At 42.8% G+C, this 24,918-nt stretch overlaps 2 protein-coding genes across 2 annotated transcripts in view; one reads left to right on the top strand and one right to left on the bottom strand.

Annotated features, from left to right (window-relative positions):
* The window catches only part of UFL1 (UFM1 specific ligase 1), a 51,600-nt gene extending 31,996 nt beyond the window's left edge, over positions 1 to 19,604 (bottom strand). The window contains exons 1-8 of the mRNA XM_018558809.1: positions 19,446 to 19,604; positions 18,308 to 18,453; positions 17,996 to 18,024; positions 13,786 to 13,883; positions 10,746 to 10,860; positions 8,207 to 8,337; positions 5,381 to 5,439; positions 1,772 to 1,918 (exon numbers count right to left, since the gene is read on the bottom strand). Coding sequence (XP_018414311.1) covers positions 1,772 to 1,918; positions 5,381 to 5,439; positions 8,207 to 8,337; positions 10,746 to 10,860; positions 13,786 to 13,883; positions 17,996 to 18,024; positions 18,308 to 18,453; positions 19,446 to 19,522 — 802 coding nt within the window. The 5' untranslated portion in view covers positions 19,523 to 19,604. The remainder of the gene's footprint in view (positions 1 to 1,771; positions 1,919 to 5,380; positions 5,440 to 8,206; positions 8,338 to 10,745; positions 10,861 to 13,785; positions 13,884 to 17,995; positions 18,025 to 18,307; positions 18,454 to 19,445) is intronic.
* Positions 19,605 to 24,498: 4,894 nt separating this feature from the next.
* The window catches only part of LOC108788902 (cystatin-like), an 18,053-nt gene continuing 17,633 nt past the window's right edge, over positions 24,499 to 24,918 (top strand). Inside the window, exon 1 of the mRNA XM_018558802.1 lies at positions 24,499 to 24,600. Coding sequence (XP_018414304.1) covers positions 24,499 to 24,600 — 102 coding nt within the window. The remainder of the gene's footprint in view (positions 24,601 to 24,918) is intronic.

Raw genomic sequence — 24,918 nt, 5'->3', positions numbered from 1 at the left:
TAGCATTTTCAGTCTCATAGCTCCTTTTTCTGAATAATACTTTGCTTCTCTTTTGGGTCAAAGTAGTATACACTATTTACTAATGTACCTCTGTGATCCAGTCAGCACACTGTATAACGGGCGACTGCCCGCTAACTGCTGACGGGGCAAAGCCGCACTGCAGATGGGAAGGATGCTGACAATATTGACAGGATCCACCTGACTGCTCTAGAGAGGCAGAACCAGCTGTCAATCAGGCAATCTGTGCCAATCTCATCTAGTGAGCGCTGGAGGAATAGAGATGGAATGGGGAGCGGTGACTGACGGTCACCATTCTCTGCAGGGAGAAGCTGTGATCTAAGCAATTAGCAGTTCGTGATCACTCTTTGTATATAAAGCCAGCGCGTGACAGCTGCTGTGTCCAACACCGTCTATTGGGAAGTATATAAATTTACTCTCCTAACAATTCCCCATTATGCCTCATTCACACGTGAAACGGCCGGCACATACAGCTCCGTGCTGCGTGCGTGGCCAAATCGGGCAGCTCCCAGGAAGGACCGGTGCTGCGTGCGATTAGTACACAGCCCCTATCCTTCTCTATGGGAGTACACGGCCGTACGCTGCCCTGCACGTCCACAGACAGGATGGATCCTGTCTGTGTCCGAGCCGGGACACCCGCACCTGTACGGACCTGCACTTGAGGTGAGCGTAGGGCGGCGTACGGCCACGTACTCCCATAGAGGAGGACAGGGGCTGCGTACTAATCACATGCACCTGTTCTTCCAGGGAGCTGCCCAATACGGCCACGCACGCAGCACGGAGCTGTATGTGCCGGCCGTTTCACGTGTGAATGAGGCCTTAAAGTCTATTTCTGGGGAAACAAACAAAAAAACTAACCCTTGGAGTGGGGCTCACCCAGCACTGCCGGGTTAACTGCTGTTTATGTCTAAGGCATTGTGTGAAGCACCCCTCTCTCCTCTGCATCCCCACTTCTGATGCAGGGTTATCTGGCCTGCATTGTATGTGATGACATCAGTGGGCCTCCAACCACTGAAGTGGCAGAGGGAAGAGGTTGTGGGTACTTGTCTTAGAGCCTGTGGGATAAGGGATCAGGTAAGTTAAAGTGCTTCACACCGGTCCCCTAAACATAAATGAGCAGTGAACCCTTGCAGTCCAGGGGTAGCTCCCAGCAGGAAACAGAAGCAATTCAATTGGTGTATGGCCACAACCAGCAATCATCCACAGGAGTTACTGGTGCGGGACCAAGGGTGGTGCCAGAAGTGCCAGCCACGGCTTGAATTTCAGGCGATCCAACAGGAATCGGCTGAAATGTGAGTCGTGTATGACCAAGTTTTACTGTAGATGTCAGATGCAGCACAATGTGTGTGCACTTTCCAATATGCTGTTGGTGGTTAGGGTGTGAAGAGAGAAGACAACTTGTGTATTAGGATTAATGAAAGCATGTTTGTATTGGTAGAAGTTTTATTTATAACAACACTATAGTTGACTAATTCTTATTATCATGCAAGCATCACTACCATGTAATTAGTAAAACTTCCTGTTTCTGTGCCCATCTCGATCTCCCTCCTATTTTTATTCTAGACAAAGGCTTCAAAAGGTAAACCAAAATGTCAAATGATATACAAAACAACAAAGAAGCATGATTGCAGTAAGTGAAAAGCCGTTTTTTTTCATGCCAGAAGCTGCATTCCCCAAATCACCTTAATGTAGCTAAAAACAAAAATTACAAAGCCCTCCTTGTTTCTTGAACACAGAAAAAGCAGTGCGTTACCTAGGTAACCGTTTTGCTTGAAAAATGCGTCTATCCAATTGCTCTGTGTTCTGGCATAGATGTCGGGAATAAACACAGCCTTATCCTGTCTCCCGCCGACCACGGTGCCCTTTAAACGTCCACAGTTAACAAGCTCCTCCAACAGAGCTGCAAAAAAAGGATGAAAGAATCAGACATTTTTTTTTGAAGAAGAATGTTAAATGGCAATTCTAAACTGCCGGAACAGTTTGCAACACATGGCATAAAAATGGACAATGTATTCAGGACAAGTCATTTAGTAACTGGATTAGGGACATTCAAAGACTACAGATCTGTTTAAAGACACACTGTCACCATTATGAAATTATGGGGCATATTTATAAAGCAGTGAATGCTTTAACAAACATTCACTGGTGGTGAATCCACCACTGTGATTTTAAACACGTGCACCTGGAAGAGTCATTGCCTTATAAATCGCCCTTATAAGAACTCAGGTGAAAAAAAATTCTTAACCCTTGCAGTGGGGCTACCCCCACACTGCACAAGTTAAGTGCTCGTTTGTGTCTAGGTTAAAAAAAAGTTATATTTACCAGAGCCTCGGATCTGGCCGACGCTCCCTGCAGCCTCTCTTCTACACTGCAGCGATGGTATGTCCCTCGGAGTCCTTGCGTCATATACATTGTATGTAGAATGAGATGACTCAAGAATCATTAGGCTGCAGCAGAGGGGGGGAGAGGCTCCAGGGTTCGGTTCAGAGGATCAGGCGAGTACAACTTATCTCATTCCTTCCCAGACAAAAATGAGCACTTAACGCTTGAAGTGCGGGGGTAGCCCTACTGCAAGGGTTTAGAATTTTTTCCCTGGAGTTGCTTTAACATATTTTAGGCATGTTATTTACCTGTAAAAGCCTCATGTGTAAACATCCAAAAGCCGTCAGACTGCTACTGGGTGCTGCCATCTTGAATATGATATCAGCAGCTCCAGCAAACTCAGATCTGTCACTCAAGAGATACTCTAGAGCAGGGATAGGCAAACTCTGGCCCTTCAGCTGTGGTGCAACTACAAATCCCATTAGGTATTTTAAGACTCCAACAGCCACAGGCATGACTCCCAGATGTTTCACTACAGCTGGAGGGCCGGAGTTTGGCTACCACCTGCTCTATAGTATTCCCTTCGCTTGTTAGCTACATATGAGGCTATGCATGGAGTGAAGGAGAAGCTGGGCCAGCACAGACAGCATTTAGACACTTCTAGAAGAGGAGAGGGCTATGATGTACAAGGAGCAAGTGAAGGATGTGCCAAGGTGAAATGAAAATTAATATTGCATATATAATTGCTGAACAAGCCATTTTATCATTTCCTTTTAAACCTGCAGTTGCTGTAATTTTATAAAACTGTCAAAAATTTAACTTCCTGCTTCTGTGATTGGCTGACTGATTTTTCGCAGAAGTCTGCACGAAAATACATGTAAAAACTTAGGCTTACCTTGCAATAGTAAATTCATTCATTCAGACCCCTAATGTCACCTAAGGACCCCAAAGAAGCTAATGAAGCAGAGATCTGCTTCACCAGCTTCTTCTCCTGGCTCTAGGAACCCGAGAATGTGCACAGTGACACCGGAAGTGATGTAATACACATCACTTCTGGGTCCAGTGATCGGATGAGAGATCAGTGGCCAGAAGCCAACTAATCTCCCTCTGATATATCAGGGGAGAAGCCGCTGTGATAGTCCTGGGCCCGCACAGGGGACAGCGGATTCCAGAGGCGCTCCGGCGGAGGGGGGGACACAGCGCCGCACCGTACAAGTGGTCCGGTGCCTGTACAGATGCCGGATCATTTCTACAGAAATGGCAATCGCCTGCTGTTTAAAACGGTACCAAGAACACAGTATAACCACTTCAAGTGGGTGACGTGTATTTACGTAAGCCTGCGTAAAGTGGTTAGAATCTTTGTAAATGTACACAGATCACCGAGAGGAAATTGGTTTTTATCTCAATAGAAGTAGAGTTGCTCTTTAAAGAATCAGTGCAAAATACTTTTCTGTGCGTTAACATTCAATTGGTGACAAAACGAAAAATTCAATTGGTGACAGGCTCTCTTTTTTTTTATAGGTTTTCTAGAAACCTAACCATGATGAGCTATATACTGTGTATCATATTAGTGACTCAAATAAGGACAGGACAACATGGATCAACTTCAGGTATCACCATACCCCGCCAGCCAGCGTATGTAGTTCCCAGATCATCTGAAAACCGTTTGCAAGAGAATCCGTCAGCTTTCAGTAAAATCTAGGAGTCATTAGTACCTACTAGATTCTTTTAGAGCACAGAACCCCAGGGTAGAAGCCAAAGGATAAAACCGCCGGACTAGCATTCGATGTTTACCCCAAATGCTCTAGTGCAATAGACCACACATTCGGTATAGGGTTTAATGAAGGCTACGTTCTATTCAGTCGGTGTTAAATAAAACTCAGTTAACATTCAGCAACAGAAATGGATCCAACAAGCTAGCTGTTACATGTAATTAAGCCAACTTAATCACAACCAATGTGCTACTAAATATAGCATGCTATTAATACAGTTATATGGAAACTCAACTCATCAATGATGTCATGTAGAAAAATACTTATAGCATATAAGGTTTAAAATAGAAGTATTGCAATGTAAATGTATATAAATTCAAAGGCAGTGGTACATCTACACCAGACTTATAGGAAGGATAGAATTATTGGAGTTTCCACTGTGGACTTGTTCTTGAATTTGCATGATCCAGGGCTCTCATCCCTCACTACTTAATAAGTCAATAACCTGTTTAAATAGATATATAGATATATATAAAAATAAACAAACAACATTTCTAATGCAAATATACATTGCAAAGAATCCCCAGAGCACTATGGGCTTTCTATGGAGACAGAATGGCAATCTCCTTTCAGGACACAGTATTTTCACTGAATCCTTTCATGGAACCATATGTTGAGAATGGTTGAGATGTTGCTCTAATTTATTCCCTTGAATGTGTAAATTCAGCTTCAGCTACCAGGTTCTATAAACAACAGGCTTTTAACAACAAGACGTAAGAATATACTATAAAACATGTAAAAAGCTGCCTAAAGTGCCACCTGCTGGCTGAAAATGTGAATGCAAAATATTGCTATGCAAACAACTTTTTTTTATTTACTTTTTTGTCCTATTTTTGTTTGTCCAAATAAACATTTATATATACACATATATAAAAATACAAAATAATAATGTACCAAACGTTTAACTAAGTAGAATTCTTCCATTAGAATTCTCACAAAAGCTTTACTTTTTCATTTATGTGTAAATATACATTTTCAGAAAACAGCTCTGGGATCTCTTTTGTGACAAAGGGTCTTTCAATAATGAATCTTTCCACATCCGCAGTACCACCCCTAAAGTATTATTAACGTGTAACCCATTTCTTCCATTATATCCCCACCAGCATTCCTATCTACTTCATACCAACACAATGCACAAAATACAGCTGGAAATGCTGGCTGCTGATGTCGAGGTGTATTTTTTTTATTTTAACAGAAAGGCGGAAGCTATGCTCCATTTCCACCAAGCAAACCTACTTAATAATCCCCGCACCACAAAATAAACTTACAGTATAGAAGATGCTCCTGAAAGCCATGCTGGGTAATCAAAGTGATCACTGGAGTGGGTCTAAAACAAAGAGTATAGTACTACAGATTAACATGCTACCTTTCAGAAATTCAGTAAAATGTTTAATAATGGAAAAATTCTAACAAAGGCAAAGTATTCAATTTTGGATTTAGATTTTACAGATGCATACACAACTACTACATAACAAGCTTCTTCAATGTGCTGTTGTTTAGCAAGTTGCTATAGAACAAATGAACCATCAGAATGCATACAAAAACACTTTGGGGCTGATGTATGAACGTTTTCAATGTATAGCTGGAAGAATGCTGTTCGCACGGCATTCCCGCCACTAGATAGAGCCAAGGAGCATAGGAAATTCCCACGCTTCTCAGCACCAGTTAATGCTGGGAATGCCGTGCGAACAGCAATTGTGCAACTATACGCTGGGCGGAATGTTTATACGTCAGCCCCTTAAAACTTAATTCCACACAATGACTTTCAGTGTTAGTTGGGATTTAATGTGTTAGTGCACACCAGTGTTTTTACCTTCAAACCGGAATTGAGGAACGTTCAGTGTCCTGTAAATGTTAGTTCCTTGGCAATCATGCTGAATCAATGGTTTCAATACTTTCCAAACCATTAACACACACAAGCATGAATATTAACAGGTCAACTTTCCAGTTCAGCTATGTTGTCCTAGATTGTTCACTTCTCCAAACTCTTCACCCTTTTGTGAATAAACCTGTAAGAGTTTAAACTTCACTCTGACTTTCTCGATATTTGTATGTTCCTGGTATGGATGCCACTGAATCAGCATGATGGCCAGGCAACTGGCAATTTGAAAAGGAGATCAGTAATAGTAGCCACATTCTTTTTCTCTCGACACAGGTGCCTTAAGACTTCTATTGGCTAGATTAAACCTGGACCATTCTCTTATCCATTGCCATTCAGATTATACTGGGGTTCTTAGATTTATTTCCCACCCTATTGGAAGCAAGGAGTTTATATGATCTAATCATGATTCTGTCATTATATGGGGGTTTTTTTTCTAGATTATACTGGTAGGTCAATTAGTTACTGTCCAAACTCCCCCTAGAGTATGTGCAGGTTTGTTTGACTTTAGGTTCGAGTTCCTCTAGGGCAGTAACTTACAGAATTTGACTGATTGAATACCAAGTGCTGCATATTATGTTTGTCTCATATCTATGGGAAATAGGCAAATTAACTACATACTGATCCTTACACAAAGGGAAGTTTACAACCCCTCTCCTTGATAGGAGAAGTCAGGGAAGATGGTTGTGTCCGGAGCTCTATGATGTTAGTACCTGTGGCAGGCAGGGCAGTTTAGGACTATTACTGATAAAAGGATCGCACCTCTATAACCTATAACTCTAAGGCAAGCAAAAAGACAACACTTCGTAGAACTGACACAAAACCACAGATTACGTTGATCTCTACAAACAAAACTATTGGCTTTGTCAAACTATTAGCAACCGCATAGCAGACTAAGTCATGTTTCTCAAGAACAATTGCAAGGTCTAGCTATAGAACCAAAGATCTATAACATTTTTATTCTGTCCAATGGAAAACTCAATGAGAGGTGCTAGAGCAAGGAGAAGGACTGTAAAGCCCTGTGGAAATATTGGGTTAATATTTAGGTCAAAATGAATAATAGGGCTTAAAGAGGCACTGCATTGATACACTGGGAACACCACAAAATGCAAGAACACATACTTCAAAACACTGAACTAAAAATCCTTTTTGACCTAAATTATAATTATATTGAAATAAGTTCTTACCTTGTAATAGCTGTAAAAAGACCACGTATACGTGCCCTGTGTCGAGATACAAATGCCTCTGTGTAAATCACACCCTTGTTGCTTTGGTCAATTTTCCCTTGAACAATACTGCCAAGCCTCCTTGATGACTTCTATTGGCTAGATTAAACCTGGACCATTCTCTTATCCATTGCCATTCAGATTATACTGGGGTTCTTAGATTTATTTCCCACCCTATTGGAAGCAAGGAGTTTATATGATCTAATCATGATTCTGTCATTATATGGGGGTTTTTTTTCTAGATTATACTGGTAGGTCAATTAGTTACTGTCCAAACTCCCCCTAGAGTATGTGCAGGTTTGTTTGACTTTAGGTTCGAGTTCCTCTAGGGCAGTAACTTACAGAATTTGACTGATTGAATACCAAGTGCTGCATATTATGTTTGTCTCATATCTATGGGAAATAGGCAAATTAACTACATACTGATCCTTACACAAAGGGAAGTTTACAACCCCTCTCCTTGATAGGAGAAGTCAGGGAAGATGGTTGTGTCCGGAGCTCTATGATGTTAGTACCTGTGGCAGGCAGGGCAGTTTAGGACTATTACTGATAAAAGGATCGCACCTCTATAACCTATAACTCTAAGGCAAGCAAAAAGACAACACTTCGTAGAACTGACACAAAACCACAGATTACGTTGATCTCTACAAACAAAACTATTGGCTTTGTCAAACTATTAGCAACCGCATAGCAGACTAAGTCATGTTTCTCAAGAACAATTGCAAGGTCTAGCTATAGAACCAAAGATCTATAACATTTTTATTCTGTCCAATGGAAAACTCAATGAGAGGTGCTAGAGCAAGGAGAAGGACTGTAAAGCCCTGTGGAAATATTGGGTTAATATTTAGGTCAAAATGAATAATAGGGCTTAAAGAGGCACTGCATTGATACACTGGGAACACCACAAAATGCAAGAACACATACTTCAAAACACTGAACTAAAAATCCTTTTTGACCTAAATTATAATTATATTGAAATAAGTTCTTACCTTGTAATAGCTGTAAAAAGACCACGTATACGTGCCCTGTGTCGAGATACAAATGCCTCTGTGTAAATCACACCCTTGTTGCTTTGGTCAATTTTCCCTTGAACAATACTGCCAAGCCTCCTTGATAGTGTCTGTGGAGTAAGCATTTGTAAAAAAAAAAAAAAAAAAAAACATTTCTAAACAAAATTGAGAAAAAAATAAAAAAAAACAGCTGAAATCACTTCAGTTGCAGCCCATCTCTGGGGAAAAAATGCCTCCTTTGCAGTAGGGCTGCCTCCCTGCACTGCAAGGGTTAACTGCTTGTTAATGTCTAGGGTACCTGTGTAAAGGGCTTACTTACCTGATCCACGCTCCCACAGACACCAAGACTGATACCCGCAGCCCCCCCAGCTCTGGTGGTTGGCGTCATGCTGATGTCATCATGTTCAATACAGAGCCTATAGCTCTGCAATAAATGCGAGGACACCAAGAAACAGTCCACAAGCTAGAGCTTAGGAGGGATGAGATGAGCGCCAACTGCCGGGGGGAGCGGGGATCAGGTAAATAAACGCCCTGTACACAGCTCCCCTACAAATTAAGAAGCAGTTAACACATGCAGCGCAGGGATAGTCCCGCTGCAAAGAGAGGTTTTCTTACCCAAGAGATAGGCTCTTATATACCTTGTAGAGTTGCAATATGAAGTATGGATAGTACACCCGTATTGGCGGATGGGAAGTAGCGTTCGCAAAAGGTAAGTATAGCAGGGTGGGGGAGAGGGGGCCAGATTGGAGCGGGTAATTCCATTTTCCCAAATTCACTTGGAAAAGTGAACTTATCCTTTAATAATATAGTCATACCCATTCCATCTGCAAGTGAGAGCAAGCACCAAATGAAGGTATGAAAGGTATGCATGAATATGTATATGTTCATAGCCTGATTTGATTTGCATGTGTCAGAATTTTGATTGATAAATGCTCCTCGGTGTGTTTTCTAAAATCAGTACCCCAGCAGCGGTTTAATCTTTCTATGAACTGTAATGGAAGGGCCCATTCACAGTAGCTGCATGCTAAAATGATCATGTAGGCTATTGTCTACTGTGCAACGGCAGTGGCACTGGGGTGCCTTGCATCAAAGTGACATTTCATGCATTTCTATACACTGCAGCATGTTTGCATATCTCTGCAATGCAACGCACCTGAAGGCAGCACTGTGGTGTCACTGCACATAGTGTGAACGGGCCCTAAATCTTTTAAGTAACAAATGTTTCCTAGAAAGCTAATACTTCAAAATGCAATGCCTATTTTCCAGTTCCATAAGACGTTAGCAGATGTAGAATGTAAACCAAAGATATGGTGCATGCCCCATTTGACAAACCCAGGCTACTTCACTGAGCTGCCATTAATCATCCTCACACCATGGGCATGGCATCCGGCAGGGTGCTCATTTATTTTCAAATCTCCCAAACTCAAGTAACAAAAGAAAATTGTTGCAGTTATGCAGGAGACTGCAGTCCAGACATCTCGACAGTCAGAACATTTTATTGTAGAAAAAAGCCATTAAGATAAAGCAATGTGTTTAGTCATGGGCAAATATATTGTACTGGATATGACTAGTAGGGCTGCAACTAATGATTATTTTCACCATCGATTAATCAAAAAAATAATCTGATAAAAAAAAAAATTAATAAATGCCATCCTTAATTTAAAATAAAATACACAAATGCAGTGTTACAAACACAAAGTTTATGTCAGAATAAAACTGCATGCACAATTTTTCGCAATCGCACCGCACTGGAACGCACGACATTGCAGTACCGCACGTTCCACTGCAGTAGATCACAATATGTGTGGGAGGCGGGTTTGGGGTGCCATTGAAATGAATGGCACTGCAACGCACCTCCCGCAGTAGAATTTGACAGGTCCAAACTGAAAATGACTTTTTTCCCACCTTTTGTCATTAAAAAAAAAAAAAAAAATAATTGTATTGTAAGCACATGGCGCTTGAATAGCTTCAGCCCGGGAATGACAGCTGCCAGTGGCAAGATTCCACAGACGGCAGCTGAATGTAAATACAGCAGGTAGTGGGCTGGTGCAATAGCACCAACTAATTGATAATGAGAATAGTTGACAACTATTCTCTTTATTGATTAATCAATTAGTTGCTTTACAGCCCCAATGACCAGGCACTAAGGGGATGATGTATGAAGGCTTCCAGTGCTCCTCTAACGTCATTCAGCAGCTGTAATGTTGTATGAATTGTATTCGCCCAGCGTACAGCCTTTAAAATATGAGGATGGTCTTGGCTGTTCTCCCATTGTAAAGGGAAGTAGGGGTTATTAGTTATGTGTAATCAAGTGTTTTCCTTTATAATGGGAACTCTGGCGATAGTATAAAACCGATATCCACAACTAACCGTGTTTAGGATTTTTCTTTCATTGAAAACTATATTCCAGCTAAAGTCAACCAAGATGGCCAGCCGATTTATGTTCTATTGCAGTAGTAATAATAAAATAAAAAGCACAGAGCTACTGAAATATGGTTCTGGCTGAGTTCTTTATCACCTCTGTCAGGAAGTCGCCTGGAAGGTCGTACGTCTTGCACAGTTCTGATATAGTCACTTGGCCGGCTTCCTGCAATTTATCATTAACTTCTTCTGCTATTTGGTCCAGATAGTTGCTAATAAAAAGGAAGAAATATGGGTTATTTTAAGTCAAGATTTAAACAGGAAATGTGGTCTTCTTGGAGATACGTTTAACTATATGTAAATAAACTTATCAACATATCTTACTATTTTTAAATCCTTCTATGTATATCCTGTAACAACATATGCACACGGGGACAGTCATTTTTGCTCATTACACATGAAGGGTCTGGTTAGGCTTAGTAATGTCGAACAGTGTTTGTGCCTTGCAGATCCCCTAATTCCAGCGCAAAGCTGCCTGAGTAAAAGCAATAGATTAGAGACCGCAGACAATGTCATGAAACTCCCATAATACTGTCCAAAGACCACGCAATATTTTCCCTAGGCTTTAGGTCACTTGATGGAGGCTGGGAGCAGCAATTTTTTTATGGCAAAAAAGTACTGTATTGTTGGCAAGCTCCCCATTGATTTCATGTGAAGCGTAACTTTTACTAAATGGGCTGATTTAAAGATCTAGTAAAGTATATTGAAGGCATTTAGGCCTAAAAAATAAACAGGCAGTCGATCCGAGCTTTTACCTCCCCCTGACCGCCCATCTAAAACTCAATATAGCAGGTGGTTTTGTTGCAGCAAATTTTAAACAGTATGTCGCATTTGCCAGGAGGTGCAACTTGCCAAGTGTGACTACTGCAATCAATGGGAACACGCTGCAGCTGGCTAGGCACGCGGTCGTGTTATTGCAATAGTAAACCCCCATTGGGCTAAGAAAAAAGATCATTCAAGTGTATCGCCTCCTGAATGGCTGGCAGCCACTCCTTAACTGCTCTCTGAAAAGACATCTACTGCAGATGGCCTATCACAGGGGCGGTGGAGCCTGCTGCCTGTGTGAATGAGGCCTTAATAAATCCAGTATTTAAAAAAAAAAAAAAAAGGATGAAAAAAGGTTTGGGCTACACAATGACTGCCTGTTCCCTGTTAGAGTGCATGGTGATCAATCAGTAAACGATTACTTTAAAAGTTTAACCTGACCATACAGGAAGCAAATTTCCACCGTTTTCTGATGAATTGGCAGAAATTCAAGCTGTGAGTGGCCCTGTCGCACCCCTCTACCTAACAAAACTATCTTTTAGTCGACTTTCATGGAAGGAGCTGGTCCAAAAACCTTTGGTTGTATAGTGCCTTCCATACACCTGCCGATTATTGTACGATCGCGGTATCACCCGCGATTATCGTACGGTAATCGGCAGGTGTATGGGCACCTTTAGAGACACATGTAGATGGGATTCCAGGCCTAAATTGTAGAAATCTCTATAGCAAAGTGAATGTAATCTCACACAGGGCAAAGAGGAGGCTTTTCCATACACAAGGCTCAAAAGGAGAGACTTGTATGGGAATTGTCAACAAATCAGATTTTTAGCTGTCAGTTTTCTGCAGCATATTACAAGCGGAATGGAGACATCTAACCACCTGCTACCAGCCCGTCACTTTGACATTGATCTAATTTTTCCCAAATAGTTGCAAGAGTATGACCGATATCTGATTAACCAGTTGACATCCGCGGTGTTAAACCCCCTTCCCATCCAGGCCATTTTTCAGTATTCAGCGCTGCGGTACTTTGACTGACATTTATTCCGTCATGCAGCGCTGTACTGAAATGAATTTTATACCCTTTTTTGGGGACAGATAGAGCTTTCTTTTGGTGGTATTTATTCACCACTGGGGGTTTTATTTTTTTACTATATTAAGGAAAAATTACCGAAATTTAAAAAAAAAAAACAGTTTCCCCTATATTAAATGATAAAACATTTATTATTACCCAATTTTTTGGTAAAATATAAAAGATGGGGTCACGTCGGGTAAAAAGACACTAAACATGTCAAGCCTTAAAATTGCGTGCGCGCGCGAAACCTCAAAAAACGATAATACCCAAAATTGGCCCTAGGCGACGCTTTAAAAGCTGTTACCGCTCATCAGTTTAGTGTTATCAGTGATTGATGGCCCTAAAATGATTGCTCTCACTGCGACGTTCGCGGCGATATGTAACATGTGTAGCGCAATTGTAATTTTTGCGCGCTGGGGCACCGGACGCGTATTTACGTTTATAGGCGCGTAAACGTGGGGGTGGGGGAGTTAAACATTTTGGGGGGGTTTTTTCCCCTTTTTTTATATGTGGCTTTTATTTTATTTTATTTTTTTATGTGTTACTTTTCTTTTTTTTTATTTATATTTTTTTTTTTGCACTTATTGTTATTGCTATTATATAGGGGGATAACAACCCCCTATATAATAGCAAAGGCACACTGACAGGTCCTCTTTATGGAGATATTAGGGGTCTCTAGGACCCCTAATATCACCTATGGACCCCAAAAGAAGCTGATAAAGCAGAGATCTGCTTTATCAGCTTCTTCTCTCTCCAGATGACTGACAGGTGAATGCGGAAGTGATGTAACACACATCACTTCTGCATTCACAGCCCGGACGGGGATCAGCAAGGAGCTGATCTCCCGTCCTCCTCCTCCTGACGCCCTCGGAGCCGGTCCCGGGATCCAAGATGGGGCAGCGGATCCCGGGAATCAAGGTGAGGGGTCAGGGGGAAAAAAAAAAAAAAAAAAAAAACCGGAAGCGCCGAGCGGGCGCGGGGGGGGGGGGGATGGGTGCCGCGAACGAGCACATATAGGCGATCGGCGGGCTATGGACCCGCCGATCGCCTATATGTGAAACACCCGGTAACGGGTGTGTGCATTTAGCGGGTCTTTTCTGCCCGTGCGTGCCCGCTAGGGGGCGCGCGCGAGCAGAAAAAAATTGCCGTCTGGAGACGGCAACCCGCAGATGCTGCAGTGCCGTCCGTCCGTTTTTTTACTACGGGCGGACGGCAAGAGGTTAAATTTCAATTAACTTTTTTAATTAACTTTCATTTTTCTGTTTATGGCCGGCCTATGAATTGTCATTTGTTTACTTACTCATCCACAAGCTGCCCGAGTACCAACTGTAAAAATTTTTCTGACCTCACAAGATCATTTGCTCTGCTTTCAATGTGAGTCAGGTCAACATTCACCACCTGTCAGAAAACAAAATCAATTCAAAGCTTTATTAATTGCATGCAGTGTGCACTAATGCCATACTACTTTCTACTTTGACAGATGTAGAAATATTGGGAGGGTATTTATCAAAACTGGAGCAGATGCACATGGTAACCAATCAGCACCTCTCTTCAGTTTGCCCGGTTAAGATTTGAAAATGAGAGATAGAAGCAGATTGGTTGGAGTGCAAATCTGCTCCAGATTTTGTCTGCTCCAGTTTTGATAAATTCCCCTCATTGTATTTAGTATATGAATTGTGTTCTATATTTCACATTACATTTATTTATGTTTTTCACAAATTTAAAAGCATACCAAGCAGTCCTCCAAAATTTACAGTTACAGGGGCTGGGAGTTTCGCCTTCCATTTCCATTGTTTATTGAAACTTCAACTAGTTGAAGTGGAACTACGCCCTCCTATCCCTTACAGCCAAGGAAGGTGCCGTCTTAAGGTGCCCATACACCTTAGAAACATCGCAAGACATTTGTCTTGCGATGGTTGTAAGCTAATTAAAAGCTTGTACGATCTGCCCATCTTGGACAGGCTGATCGTACTTGCGATATTCGCAAGCCCGCTCCCTGAGGGGCGGGCTTCCGATGACTGCAACGAGGGGCGGGCTTCTGGTCGCACGCCTTCCATACACTTTGCGATTATCGCGGTATTTCGCGCGATTCTCGTACGATAATCGCACAGTGTATGGGCACCTTTAGCCTATTTAAATTTCAGCTGGTGCTGCAAATGTAAACAGCTATGACACCAGCCATTTGAGGGCATGACAGTTTGGTTCAGAGCTCAAATAAGAACACTGATAGCCTTGACAGTTGGCATGCCTTATAAATAGCTGTTTTTGGAGACATTACATTGGTGGGCAAAGTTCCTCTTTAATCACATGCAGTTTTATGAAAAAAACTGCGCATTTACATGGGAGTCAATTCATTATGGCACTGATGCATGAGGAGCTCAGTGTACACTGTAAAGAAGTTCAGCAGGAGAGACATTGTATGTCTCTTCTTCAATAAAAAGCCTCCCTGCTCACAATTCTTTTCAGTAAAGTTCCGCTTCAATATATCCAAGAAAACTAGGCATGTTTGCACACAATCCTAATACCCTTTTCCTTTCTTCTACTTTGAAAGTTTGCTAGCTTGCATGACCCTCTTTAATCCGATTTAAAGTCCTCCACAGACAATGAGCTCTCTGTATTTGGATTCATATACAAGAAGTATCCTGGGGATCTCTTTAGATGTGCATGCTTCCTTAGCTAGTTCACAATTCACAGGCAGGGATTCATTAAAAAACACTGAATACCCAGGTTACAAAAACAAAACTTGCATTTTTATCACTAAGTTACACATTACAGTTAAAGCTCACTGCTAGGGTTAAATGCTCGTTAAGTTTAGGGGTAGAAGAATAGGCTGCAATACTTACCTTGTTCCTCTCTCTGGTGCTCTCCTCTTCTCTAACGGTTTGATTTGTGGCCGGGCCCGCGCTGGTCCTTACATACAATGTAAGATTATTGTACATGTTGCAACTGTACTTGATGATATCAGTCCGCAACTGCTGACTGGATCATCTTTTAGAAAAGGCTATGGGGGACTGGTTGCACAGATGGCATAGGAGCACGTCGGAGAGAGGGTGGACCAACATTGCAAGGGTCATTTTTTTTTTCTACCAGAAGTGGGGTTTTACTCTTTCAGGGCCCCATGAAGTGTAAACTAACAACACATGTAAAATGCGGACACGCAGTGGTGCCTCAAGTGTCTTTATCTTAAGATGAATTCCTGTGTGCAGAGGGAAAGCCTGGATTCTGGGCTCATACTGCACACAGCCATCAAGCAGCCCTCTACCAGTCAATCAATCACTGGTACTAGATGGTTAAATAACGCGGTTGTGACTTTGTGCCAAGTCGGATAAAACTTGAGGCCCTGCACACAGTCTGAGCCTGGTATCCTGGTATTTTTCTAGAAAGAAAAACATTTGAAAACAAAGACAGGTGCATGTATCGGCAGTTTACTGCAATGTAAACACAATGCGGAATAAGGTGTTCTGTGATTAGAGAGGAGGGGGTGAGGATGTGACATAATTTCTCATCCTCACAGGACGCTTTGTATTCTTTGAGGAAAATACTAGGCATTTTGTCAGCGGGCAAGTAGTGAGGAGGGATAGGCGAAGCCACTGGATCACTTCACTGCTAGAGTTGCATTCCTCTCTTCCCACAGTGCCTGGAATAACAGTGTAATGTGCAGGAAGATGCCATGCTATAAGGCAAGATTGTTATACTTTGCAGCAGACCTCCAGACATGTCTTTGCAGTGATAATTTGCACACACTCAGTGTGGTGTGAAAATGGTCATGTTTTTTTCCTGGAGTTTGGCTTTACCTAAGCTGACCACCGCTGGTTTACAACCCTAGAAGGGCCTAACAGTTTCACTTTAAAGTTAGTACATGTTAGCATTGTACACATCTATTTTCACATCTATTGCTAGTGTGCAACAGCCTAAAACAGGCCAGTCATAGTAGGGAATACCAGAGATACAGAGAATGATGGTTTTAGTACCAATGCACAATGAGGCCACAGCCTGAGTTCATTTTGGCACCTCATGTAGCAGTGTTCACATATCCCGAGTCCATGATGGTTTACTAAACAGTAGCCAGGAAGCATTTTACAAGTGAAGGAAAGTTAGCAGAGTGGTGCATTATGTCTGTGTAGTAAGCCTTAAACTGGCCATAGATACAGTACAGTTTTGTGTGAAAATATTTCTTTCCAATTTCGCTCTCCCAATAGTTAATGTGTTGGTTCGAATATTACCTATGAACGCTCATACGATACATTTCGTCAGAACATTCAATAATGCCATCAGAGACTTGACGAATGTCATTTGAAAGGGCAACCTATTTTAACTCTCCATTTTAGAATAAATGGAGCTTCCTGGATGAAAACCACATTCACTGTTAGAATTTCCTTTGAGAAAAATTTTCCATCCTGCACCTTTGATTTTTTTTCATCACTACAGTGGAAAACGAGTGTCGATTTGACCCCATTGACTATTAGAGAAACTGAACTAACCTTTCAGAACCAACTTTTTTCAAACAAAGTTCTACTGGTATATGCTCAGTTTAAAGTGCAAGCTCACTTTCTTGTGAAAAAATGCAACATCACAGGAGTTTGTATGTTCTCACTGTGCTTGTGTGGGTTTCCTCCGGGTACTCCGGTTTCCTCCCACACCCGAAAGACATGCTGGTAGCTTAATTGACTCCTCTCCAAATTGTCCGTGCATGTGAGATAGGGACCTTAGATTGTAAGCTCCTTGAGTGCAGGGACTGATGTGAAACTATGTAAAGTGATGCGTAAATTGTTGGCGCTATATAAATACCTGTAATAAATAAAATCCCCTTGCCACCACTGCACTTACATGTCTGAAGTTCCCGCCAGCCAGTGTAGCAGTCCGTACACCACACTTTCCAGCCCCGCAGTATGGAATGCTCATAATGGTCAAAAATGGCGAGCACTCATTGGGACCAATGAGAAGCAGTTTTTAAGCTGGCCATACACTGTTATAGTTTATTGGTTCAACCTGCAGGCTAAACAAAGAAAATAGAACAGATTCCTCCATCAACGCTTAGGAACCTTGATCGAGGTATCTCCCGCTGTCTTTACTGTATTGTGACAGCGGCAACTGGCCTGTCAGAATACCCAAATAGAGTCGGAGGCCTCCCGCTCTGTTCGTTTGAAGATTTTCTGACCAGCTCCTTCAATCAGCTGATAAAGGGATGCCAGCTGAAAGGGTGCCAACAGCATTCAATAGGAACCGTCCCAAATTTGCATAGATTTACTTCTGGGACCTGGTCCCAGGCTCAGAAGTGCTTCTGAGTGGATGGTCATGTGACTGTGCAAACAAATGCACAGACCGCTGCACCAACTGGTAAGGACTTCCGACATGTAAGCTCAACAGGGGTCAGGGAGGTGGGGGTGCTGTCAGTAAATTAATTTACCCTATTAGAGTAATCACAGGGACTAACGTGAGGGAATACAGGCTGCACTATCCGTCATGATAAATTCACTAGTCATGCATCTGTAGATACTAAATGAACATACCTGCTGCAGTTCAACTACGTTCACTCTTCCTAGAAAGACAGAAGAACACAGATGGTGAATCATTGTATTTACTATACTGAGCGGACCTGAGAGAGAAAGTTGTCTCTTAGTATTGCTCCTCTGTTCAGTGGGCAGGTGCAATAGCCTCTCTGCTATTGGCTTTTGCAATTTGAAAATGGGGGGGCACGGTGGGGGGGTGAGTGAGCGAGGCTGTGCCCTAGGCACCAATGCGCACTAGGCGGCTGCCTAGTTTGCCTAGTGCCAGCACCGGCCCTGCTTTCATCCCTAATGATATCTGCTAGATTTACTTACCCCCTCGAACCTGAAGCTCATCCCTTATTTCTTTAGAAATCTGTGCAGGGGTGATATATTCTTTCCCATCAAGAGTGTGCACTACATCCAACTGCTTCTCAGCGATCAGCTTCGCAACAATCTCTATGCAGTTACGTTCCGATAACCTGCAGATACAAAAGATATAATTGTATAAAAGAGAAGCAGCTACAACCCATCTGTTATTAAACAGGTCTGGACAGATCTTCCCAAAATCTAGCAGTGTTGGTGCTCCAAAGAGCCAGCAACATTGTGGATTTTATCTGACGTATGCACTTCACAGCAGTCATATATACCTGCTCTTCTAATAATCCCTGGCTCTAGCACGTATTGTTGGGGCTAAAGCTGAACTCCAGCCTGGCTCTGAAATGTCTTACTCTGACTTCCCTGCACACTGAGATTTTTACAGTGTGCATTATAAGCTGCAGCATTTCTCATTTCCTGGCTAGGGGACAGCCAGCATCATCTAACTCAGGGGTAGCCAAACTCCGGCCCTCCAGCTGGGGCGAAACTACAAATCCCATGATGCATCTCTCTCTGGGAGTCGTGGCTGTGAGAATCTTGCAATGCCTGATGGAATTTGTAGTTCCACCAAAGCTGGAGGGCCGGAGTTTGGCTATCCCTGATCTAGTTCCTCCCTCACCGTACTGACCCCAGCTTGTCCCTTTTATGCATTATATTTCAGTACTTTCAGGTCATGGAGGTTCAACATTACATGCGAGGGTTGCCTACATAGTTGTATCTAAAATAGATTGTAATGTGTGTAGTGATTTTTTTTTGCTGTTAATGGCTCTCCCTAGCACACTGAAGTGAGCAGACACAGATTAGAAATATGTCCATCCTGACATACAACATGCTATAATTACATAAGCGGTGTAGTTTGTGTTCTCAGCATGTGATATCAATGGTCACACACACTATAATCTAGTGACTTGAATTAGATGACATCCTGAGCACTACCAGCTCCAGGTGACAAAGTAAGCAGCAAGGCATGCTGGGAGATGTAGTTCCAAATCACTAGGCCAGCCACTGGTGGAACCTCCTGCATCGCTCAGTGACATATGCGTGCTGTGATCACATATGGATCCGAACGTACTGCACACTCCACACAGCGGGTTACCTCTGCACAGTGTCGCTGAGCTGAGCTCGCTGGAAGTCGGCTGCCAGCCGCCGTATTTCCTCCCAGTCGGCAGACATTTCTGTGCTGCTGAAATCCGAGCGTCCCTCGGTTCACAGACACGTCATATCACCGGCTACGGATAGCTGGTTAGGTCAAGAATCCTCGGGAGATCAGTTCGCGTTCTGCTGTGCAGCCTGGAGATAAGGCTGCTGGGAGCAAACTTTGTACAGGGCACCTGCTGCTGCTGTTTGCTTCCATAAACGTATAATGCATGAGCTTTATTCCATAAGGCATATTGGGAACGCAAGTCAAACCCGCACAAAAGCGGGCGCTATAACATGCACAAAATGCACACCAAATAATGTTGACATTACTAGTTAATTGCACAGCAAACGTGGCAGAGCAATCGCGCTTTCTTCCTGCACGTTAAAACACCCACAAATGCGCAGGGGAAAAAACGTTTCATGTCCCACAATTTGCTACACGCACTACTTTCCCGCATTCCAGGACGTTTGTTTGACGCGCGCCCCTATGGATTTCAGTGGGTTCTTGGTAGGGATGTTCCGATACCATTTTTTCAAGACCAAGTACAAGTACTTACCTTCAGATAATTGTCGATACCGATTACCGATAGTTTTTCTCAACCGCCTCCCGGCCGTTGTAGTTCACCACCTCCCGGCCGGCTGTTGTAAAGATAATGGCCGGACGGGAGCTTCCTGGATCTGACAGCGCACGAGTGGGAAAGTGGCAAAATGTGAAAACATGCAGCGATGGCTGTTTACATATAAGCGATGTGCCGGCTATATATCATCACTTACGCTTCAGAAGCTGGAGAGAAGCTGATGAAGCAGATCTCTACTTCATCAGCTTCTTTGGGGGTTCCTAGGTGACATTAGGGGTCTTGGAAACCTCACATTCTCTTTGCTATCACATAGGGGGGTTTCTTAGTTTCCTATGTGATAACAATAAAGTTAAGTGGGAAAAAAAAATGAAAGTCACACATGAAAAAGAATTAAAAAAACACAAACATATTCTAAAAGTCGCCATACATAGACGCATGCAGACATGCGTCAGGTGCACATATGTGCAAAAACGACGATTGCACCCATTATGCGGCACATGTTACATATCGCTATGAACGTCGCAGTGAGAGGAATAATTCTAGGGCCATCAATCACTGATGACTGATGAATAACACTAAACTGATGAGCGGTAAAAGCTTTTAAAGCATCACCTATGGTCAATTTTGGGTATGGTAGTTCTTGGGGTGTGCGCAATTTTAAAGCTTGACATGTTTGGCGTCTATTTACCTGACGTGACCTCGTCTTTTATATGTTACCAAAAAATTGGGTAATAAATGTATTATAACATAATGTAAAAAAAACTTTAAAAAAGGGTAATTTTTCCTTAATATAGTAAAAAATGAAACCCCCCATTGGTGATTAAATACCACCAAAAGAAAGCTCTATCTGTCCCAAAAAAATTGTATACAATTCATTTCAGTACAGCGTTGCATGACTGAATAAATGTCAGTCAAAGAACTGCAGCACTGAATACTGAAAAATGGCCTTGCTAGGAAGGGGGTCTAAACACCTGGTCAGCAAGTAGTTAAAGGGATGTGAGATTTTCAATCTAAAACAATACAGACTAATAATTTCATGGCAGTTACTTTATAATTATGAAGAACTGTAACTCAATCCATGATGATTCTGCAATGGAGAATGGCAACCAGCAATAGAGGACTACAGATCCCATCGATCCATTATTATACAACAATGGAGAATGCCAACCAGCCATCATGGATTGATGAGATTTGTAGTCCTCTATAGCCGGTTGCCATTCTCTATTGCTGTATAATCATTGATAATATAGCAATGGTTAATGGCAACATTTGGGTCTCACCAGGGCTGTGTTTGGGTCTCACCAGGGCTGTGTTTGGGTCTCACCAGGGCTGCGTGCAGATCTCTCCAGGGCTCTGCAGGTGGGTGCCGGGCTTGCCAGGCCTCCGTGGTGGGTGCCAGGCTCTCCAGGGCTGAACAGGTGGGTGCCGCACTTGTGCCGGGCTCCAGGGCTGTACGTTCGGTGTGGGGCTGTCCTTTGCAGTGCCGGTCTCGGGAAGGAGCAGGAGGTGATGTGCGCCAGACTGGTACTGTCAAAGACAGCTGCCTGAGGACCCCAGCAAGCACGGGATCTCTGGCAGCCGCTTGTGTTTAAAAATTGAAAGGGCCTGTATCAGCCTTTAGTAAAAAAAAGAAAAAATATTTTTTGGTGTGTTATTTTAAATGAAAGGTTGGTTATTGTATTATATTTGCTTAAAGTTTTACAATTTATTTTATTTTAAACCCATGAAACTAATTAAAATGTCTAATATAATACATACAATTTTAAAACATTTTTGGGGAAAAGTCATATTCCATTTCGACCTGACAAATTTTGCTGCAGGAGGTGAGTTGCAGTGCCATTCATTTCAATGGATCCCAAATGCACCTCCCATCCGCAGTGTGATCATCTGCACTAGAACGCGCGGTACTGCAATGCCCTGCCTTCCAGTGCAGTGCGATTTCAAAACAATTTGCATACCGTGTGCAGTAAACTTTATGTCTGTAGCGCCACATTTGTGTATTTTATTTTACGGTAATATTTTTTACAAATTTGATTCGATTAATCAAAATTAATAATTGGCTAACTAATCGATTATTAAAATAATCGTTAGCTGCAGCCCTAGAAAGAGGCTTTATTTTAAATCTGGGATTATGTAAATCAAGATTTGCCCAACCTGGTGATGACCTGACCTTTGTATTCAATTCACTTTGTCAGTTGTTTTTAGTTGTTGGGTGGTGAAACTGCGTTCTCTCTCTCTCTCTCTCTCTCTCACTCGCTCTTTCGCTCTCTCTCCCCCTTTCTCTGTTTTTCTCTCTCCCCTGTTACATTCAGTTCCACTATGGCGATGCTGCACTCTTTGTTGGCTGTGCTGCTGCTGATAGCTGTGGCTGTTAAAGCCCATGGAGTTTTGAAGGATGTGGATGCACATGATAAAGGAGCACAGAAGGCGCTGGAATTCGCCCTTCATGAATATAATCTGGACAGTAACGACGTATATGTTAATCGAGTGTCCAAGATACACAGGGTCCAGAAACAGGTCAGTGCGGGACAGTGAGTAAGGATTTTTCAATTACCGAGAGTCGGTGATGTGTGACAAATTACCATGTACAGGGATACCATATACTTTCAATAAAAATAGCTCAGTGCTTTAATAATAAGCTTTTTCTGGCAGGCATCTCTTATCTTTTCTTCCATTGTTACATCTTCTTTCTGTAAAACGGTGGATGTAATACGTTTGGTTCTGTCTAAGGACTCGTGTAAATAGGCTTTGTCTACAAATGCTGACTTTTACATTCAGACACAGTGCTATTGAAATGCACAGGCCGTGTTTGACCTTGGGTGCAGGGGCCATGTTTGACCTGCTTTTGTCTGGAACGTCTACTGATCTCAGTAGGACCTGATGTCCAAAGAAAGAAAAACCAAAAAAACAAAGTAGGCTAAATCCAGCCTTAGGGTGTTCGAAGTCCTCTTCAATTAACCTAATTTCAAGCTCCTCTATTTTATTTGCCAGACATCCACACTATAATATTTAAAGGAGAACTATGGGGTTAGGGCATTTCCGCATAGTTATCCTAAGGATCACGGGAGAACACAAACTAGCGTTCTCCCGTGACCCAAAGCTCAGTATACCGCGAGCTACAGCTCTCTATATACTGAGACGCCGCAGCCGGAACGGATCCCAACAATGCTGTCTGGATCTGCGTGATTGACAGCTGGCTCTGCCTATCCAGAGGCAGAGCCAGCTGTGCCCGCCCCCTCCCCCGTCCGTTCCGCCAGTCAGCGCTGGAGGATCGGAGTGGGGAGGGAGGGAATCCCTGCAGGAAGCCGTGAGTGACAGTCACAGCTCTCTGCAGGGATAGATCGAGACGTGAGCGAGCGACAGTATGTGTTCGCTCACTTCCCGATCTACTGAGCCGACCTGTGACAGTTTCATTGTCACAGGTCGGCTCAGATTATGAGGCTGAGTGAAAATCACTCGCCTCATAATTCTCCTTTAAGTGAAACACCAGCCAAAAATATTTATTTAGCTTTCAACAGTGTTGGGGAATGGTTAGAACCTGTGTCTGGTTTTCACTGACATCTAAGATCTGGTTGGGGAGGTTTTACATCACTTCCTGTCCTTGTGACAGGGCTGTCAGTGAAGCAGGAAGGTTTTTAACATCTTCAAATGGCACATAGACTAATCTATGAAAAATAAGTGCTTTTATTGATGTAACCCTTTTTGGAGAGTTTCCCCCACTTCCTGTCAAAATCGTTACTGGGACAGGAAGTGAGGAGAAAAGAGCGCTAGAGAGAGCAGTAAAAGCTAACAGATGCTCTAACCCTTTCTGACCCTCTTCGTAAGAACAAAAACGTTTTGCCTATTTTGGGTTTATTTTGTATCTCCAGCGAAGATGTTTTGACAGAGTGAGCAAGGGCTAGGCCGTCTGTGGCCCCTCACTAAACAAAACAAATACCTTTTCTGTCTTTCTGTGAGGCAGAATATGTCTCCCAGTCTAGGAAAACGTCACGCCCAATATCTTCCTAGGCCCTCTGCCACTTGCCACGGTTCTTGTAATGGGCATCACTGGGGTCGTAGAGGTTCCTATGGGCCCTCACCAGGCAGATGAAATCCTCCATATCCAGCATGGATACCCCTAAATCCTCCATTTTCTTCCAGGCCCTCGGCCACTTGCCACGGTTCTTGTAATGGGCATCACTGGGGTCGTAGAGGTTCCTGTGAGCCCTCACCAGGCAGATGAAATCCTCCACATCCAGCAAGGATACCCCTAAATCCGCCATTTTCTTCACAGGCCTGAGGTTGCAAGAAGGAGAGGACCAGTTGTTAGGCACAAAAAAATGTTTTTTTAAATGTTAAACCACTTGCATTGCATGTTTCCAGACACTCCCACTAAGTCTATGGGGACAAAAATTTGTAATTCTGCCTGAGAAAAAGGTAATGTACGGCAGCATGATACTCAAGCGTGACTGGGCACCATTGAACATAATAGGAATCTTCACGCTGAGTGTTGTTACGCTTCAGAAACGTGTGACAAATTACTCAGGTGTGAAGGTGGGCTAACACATAATTTCTTTACAGGGGCTCCTTGTAGACCATTACTGCCTTGTATTGTTAGCTCTTTTTGGGCTCATTTCACACAAGTGTGCACATCCTTACAGCCCAAAAAGAGACCTGCTCCCGGGAGGGACAGGTGCTGCGTGTCACTGCATGTGTGCTCCTATAGGAGGACGCAGCTGCGTGTGGTTAGATTCAGACCCGAACCTGCACATTGGATGCCTTGTGGGAAATGTCTGTGTTTGTACTGTGGAAAGCCCTTTCCGGGGGAACCTTATTTTAAAACCTAATTATACATTGATTTGTGCGGTTGCC

Source organism: Nanorana parkeri, unplaced genomic scaffold (assembly GCF_000935625.1).
Source record: "Nanorana parkeri isolate BGI_ZX_2015 unplaced genomic scaffold, ASM93562v1 scaffold360, whole genome shotgun sequence".
Lineage (NCBI taxonomy): Eukaryota > Metazoa > Chordata > Amphibia > Anura > Dicroglossidae > Nanorana > Nanorana parkeri.
Note: the sequence above shows the minus strand (reverse complement) of the source record. Positions and strands in the feature narration are given on the sequence as shown.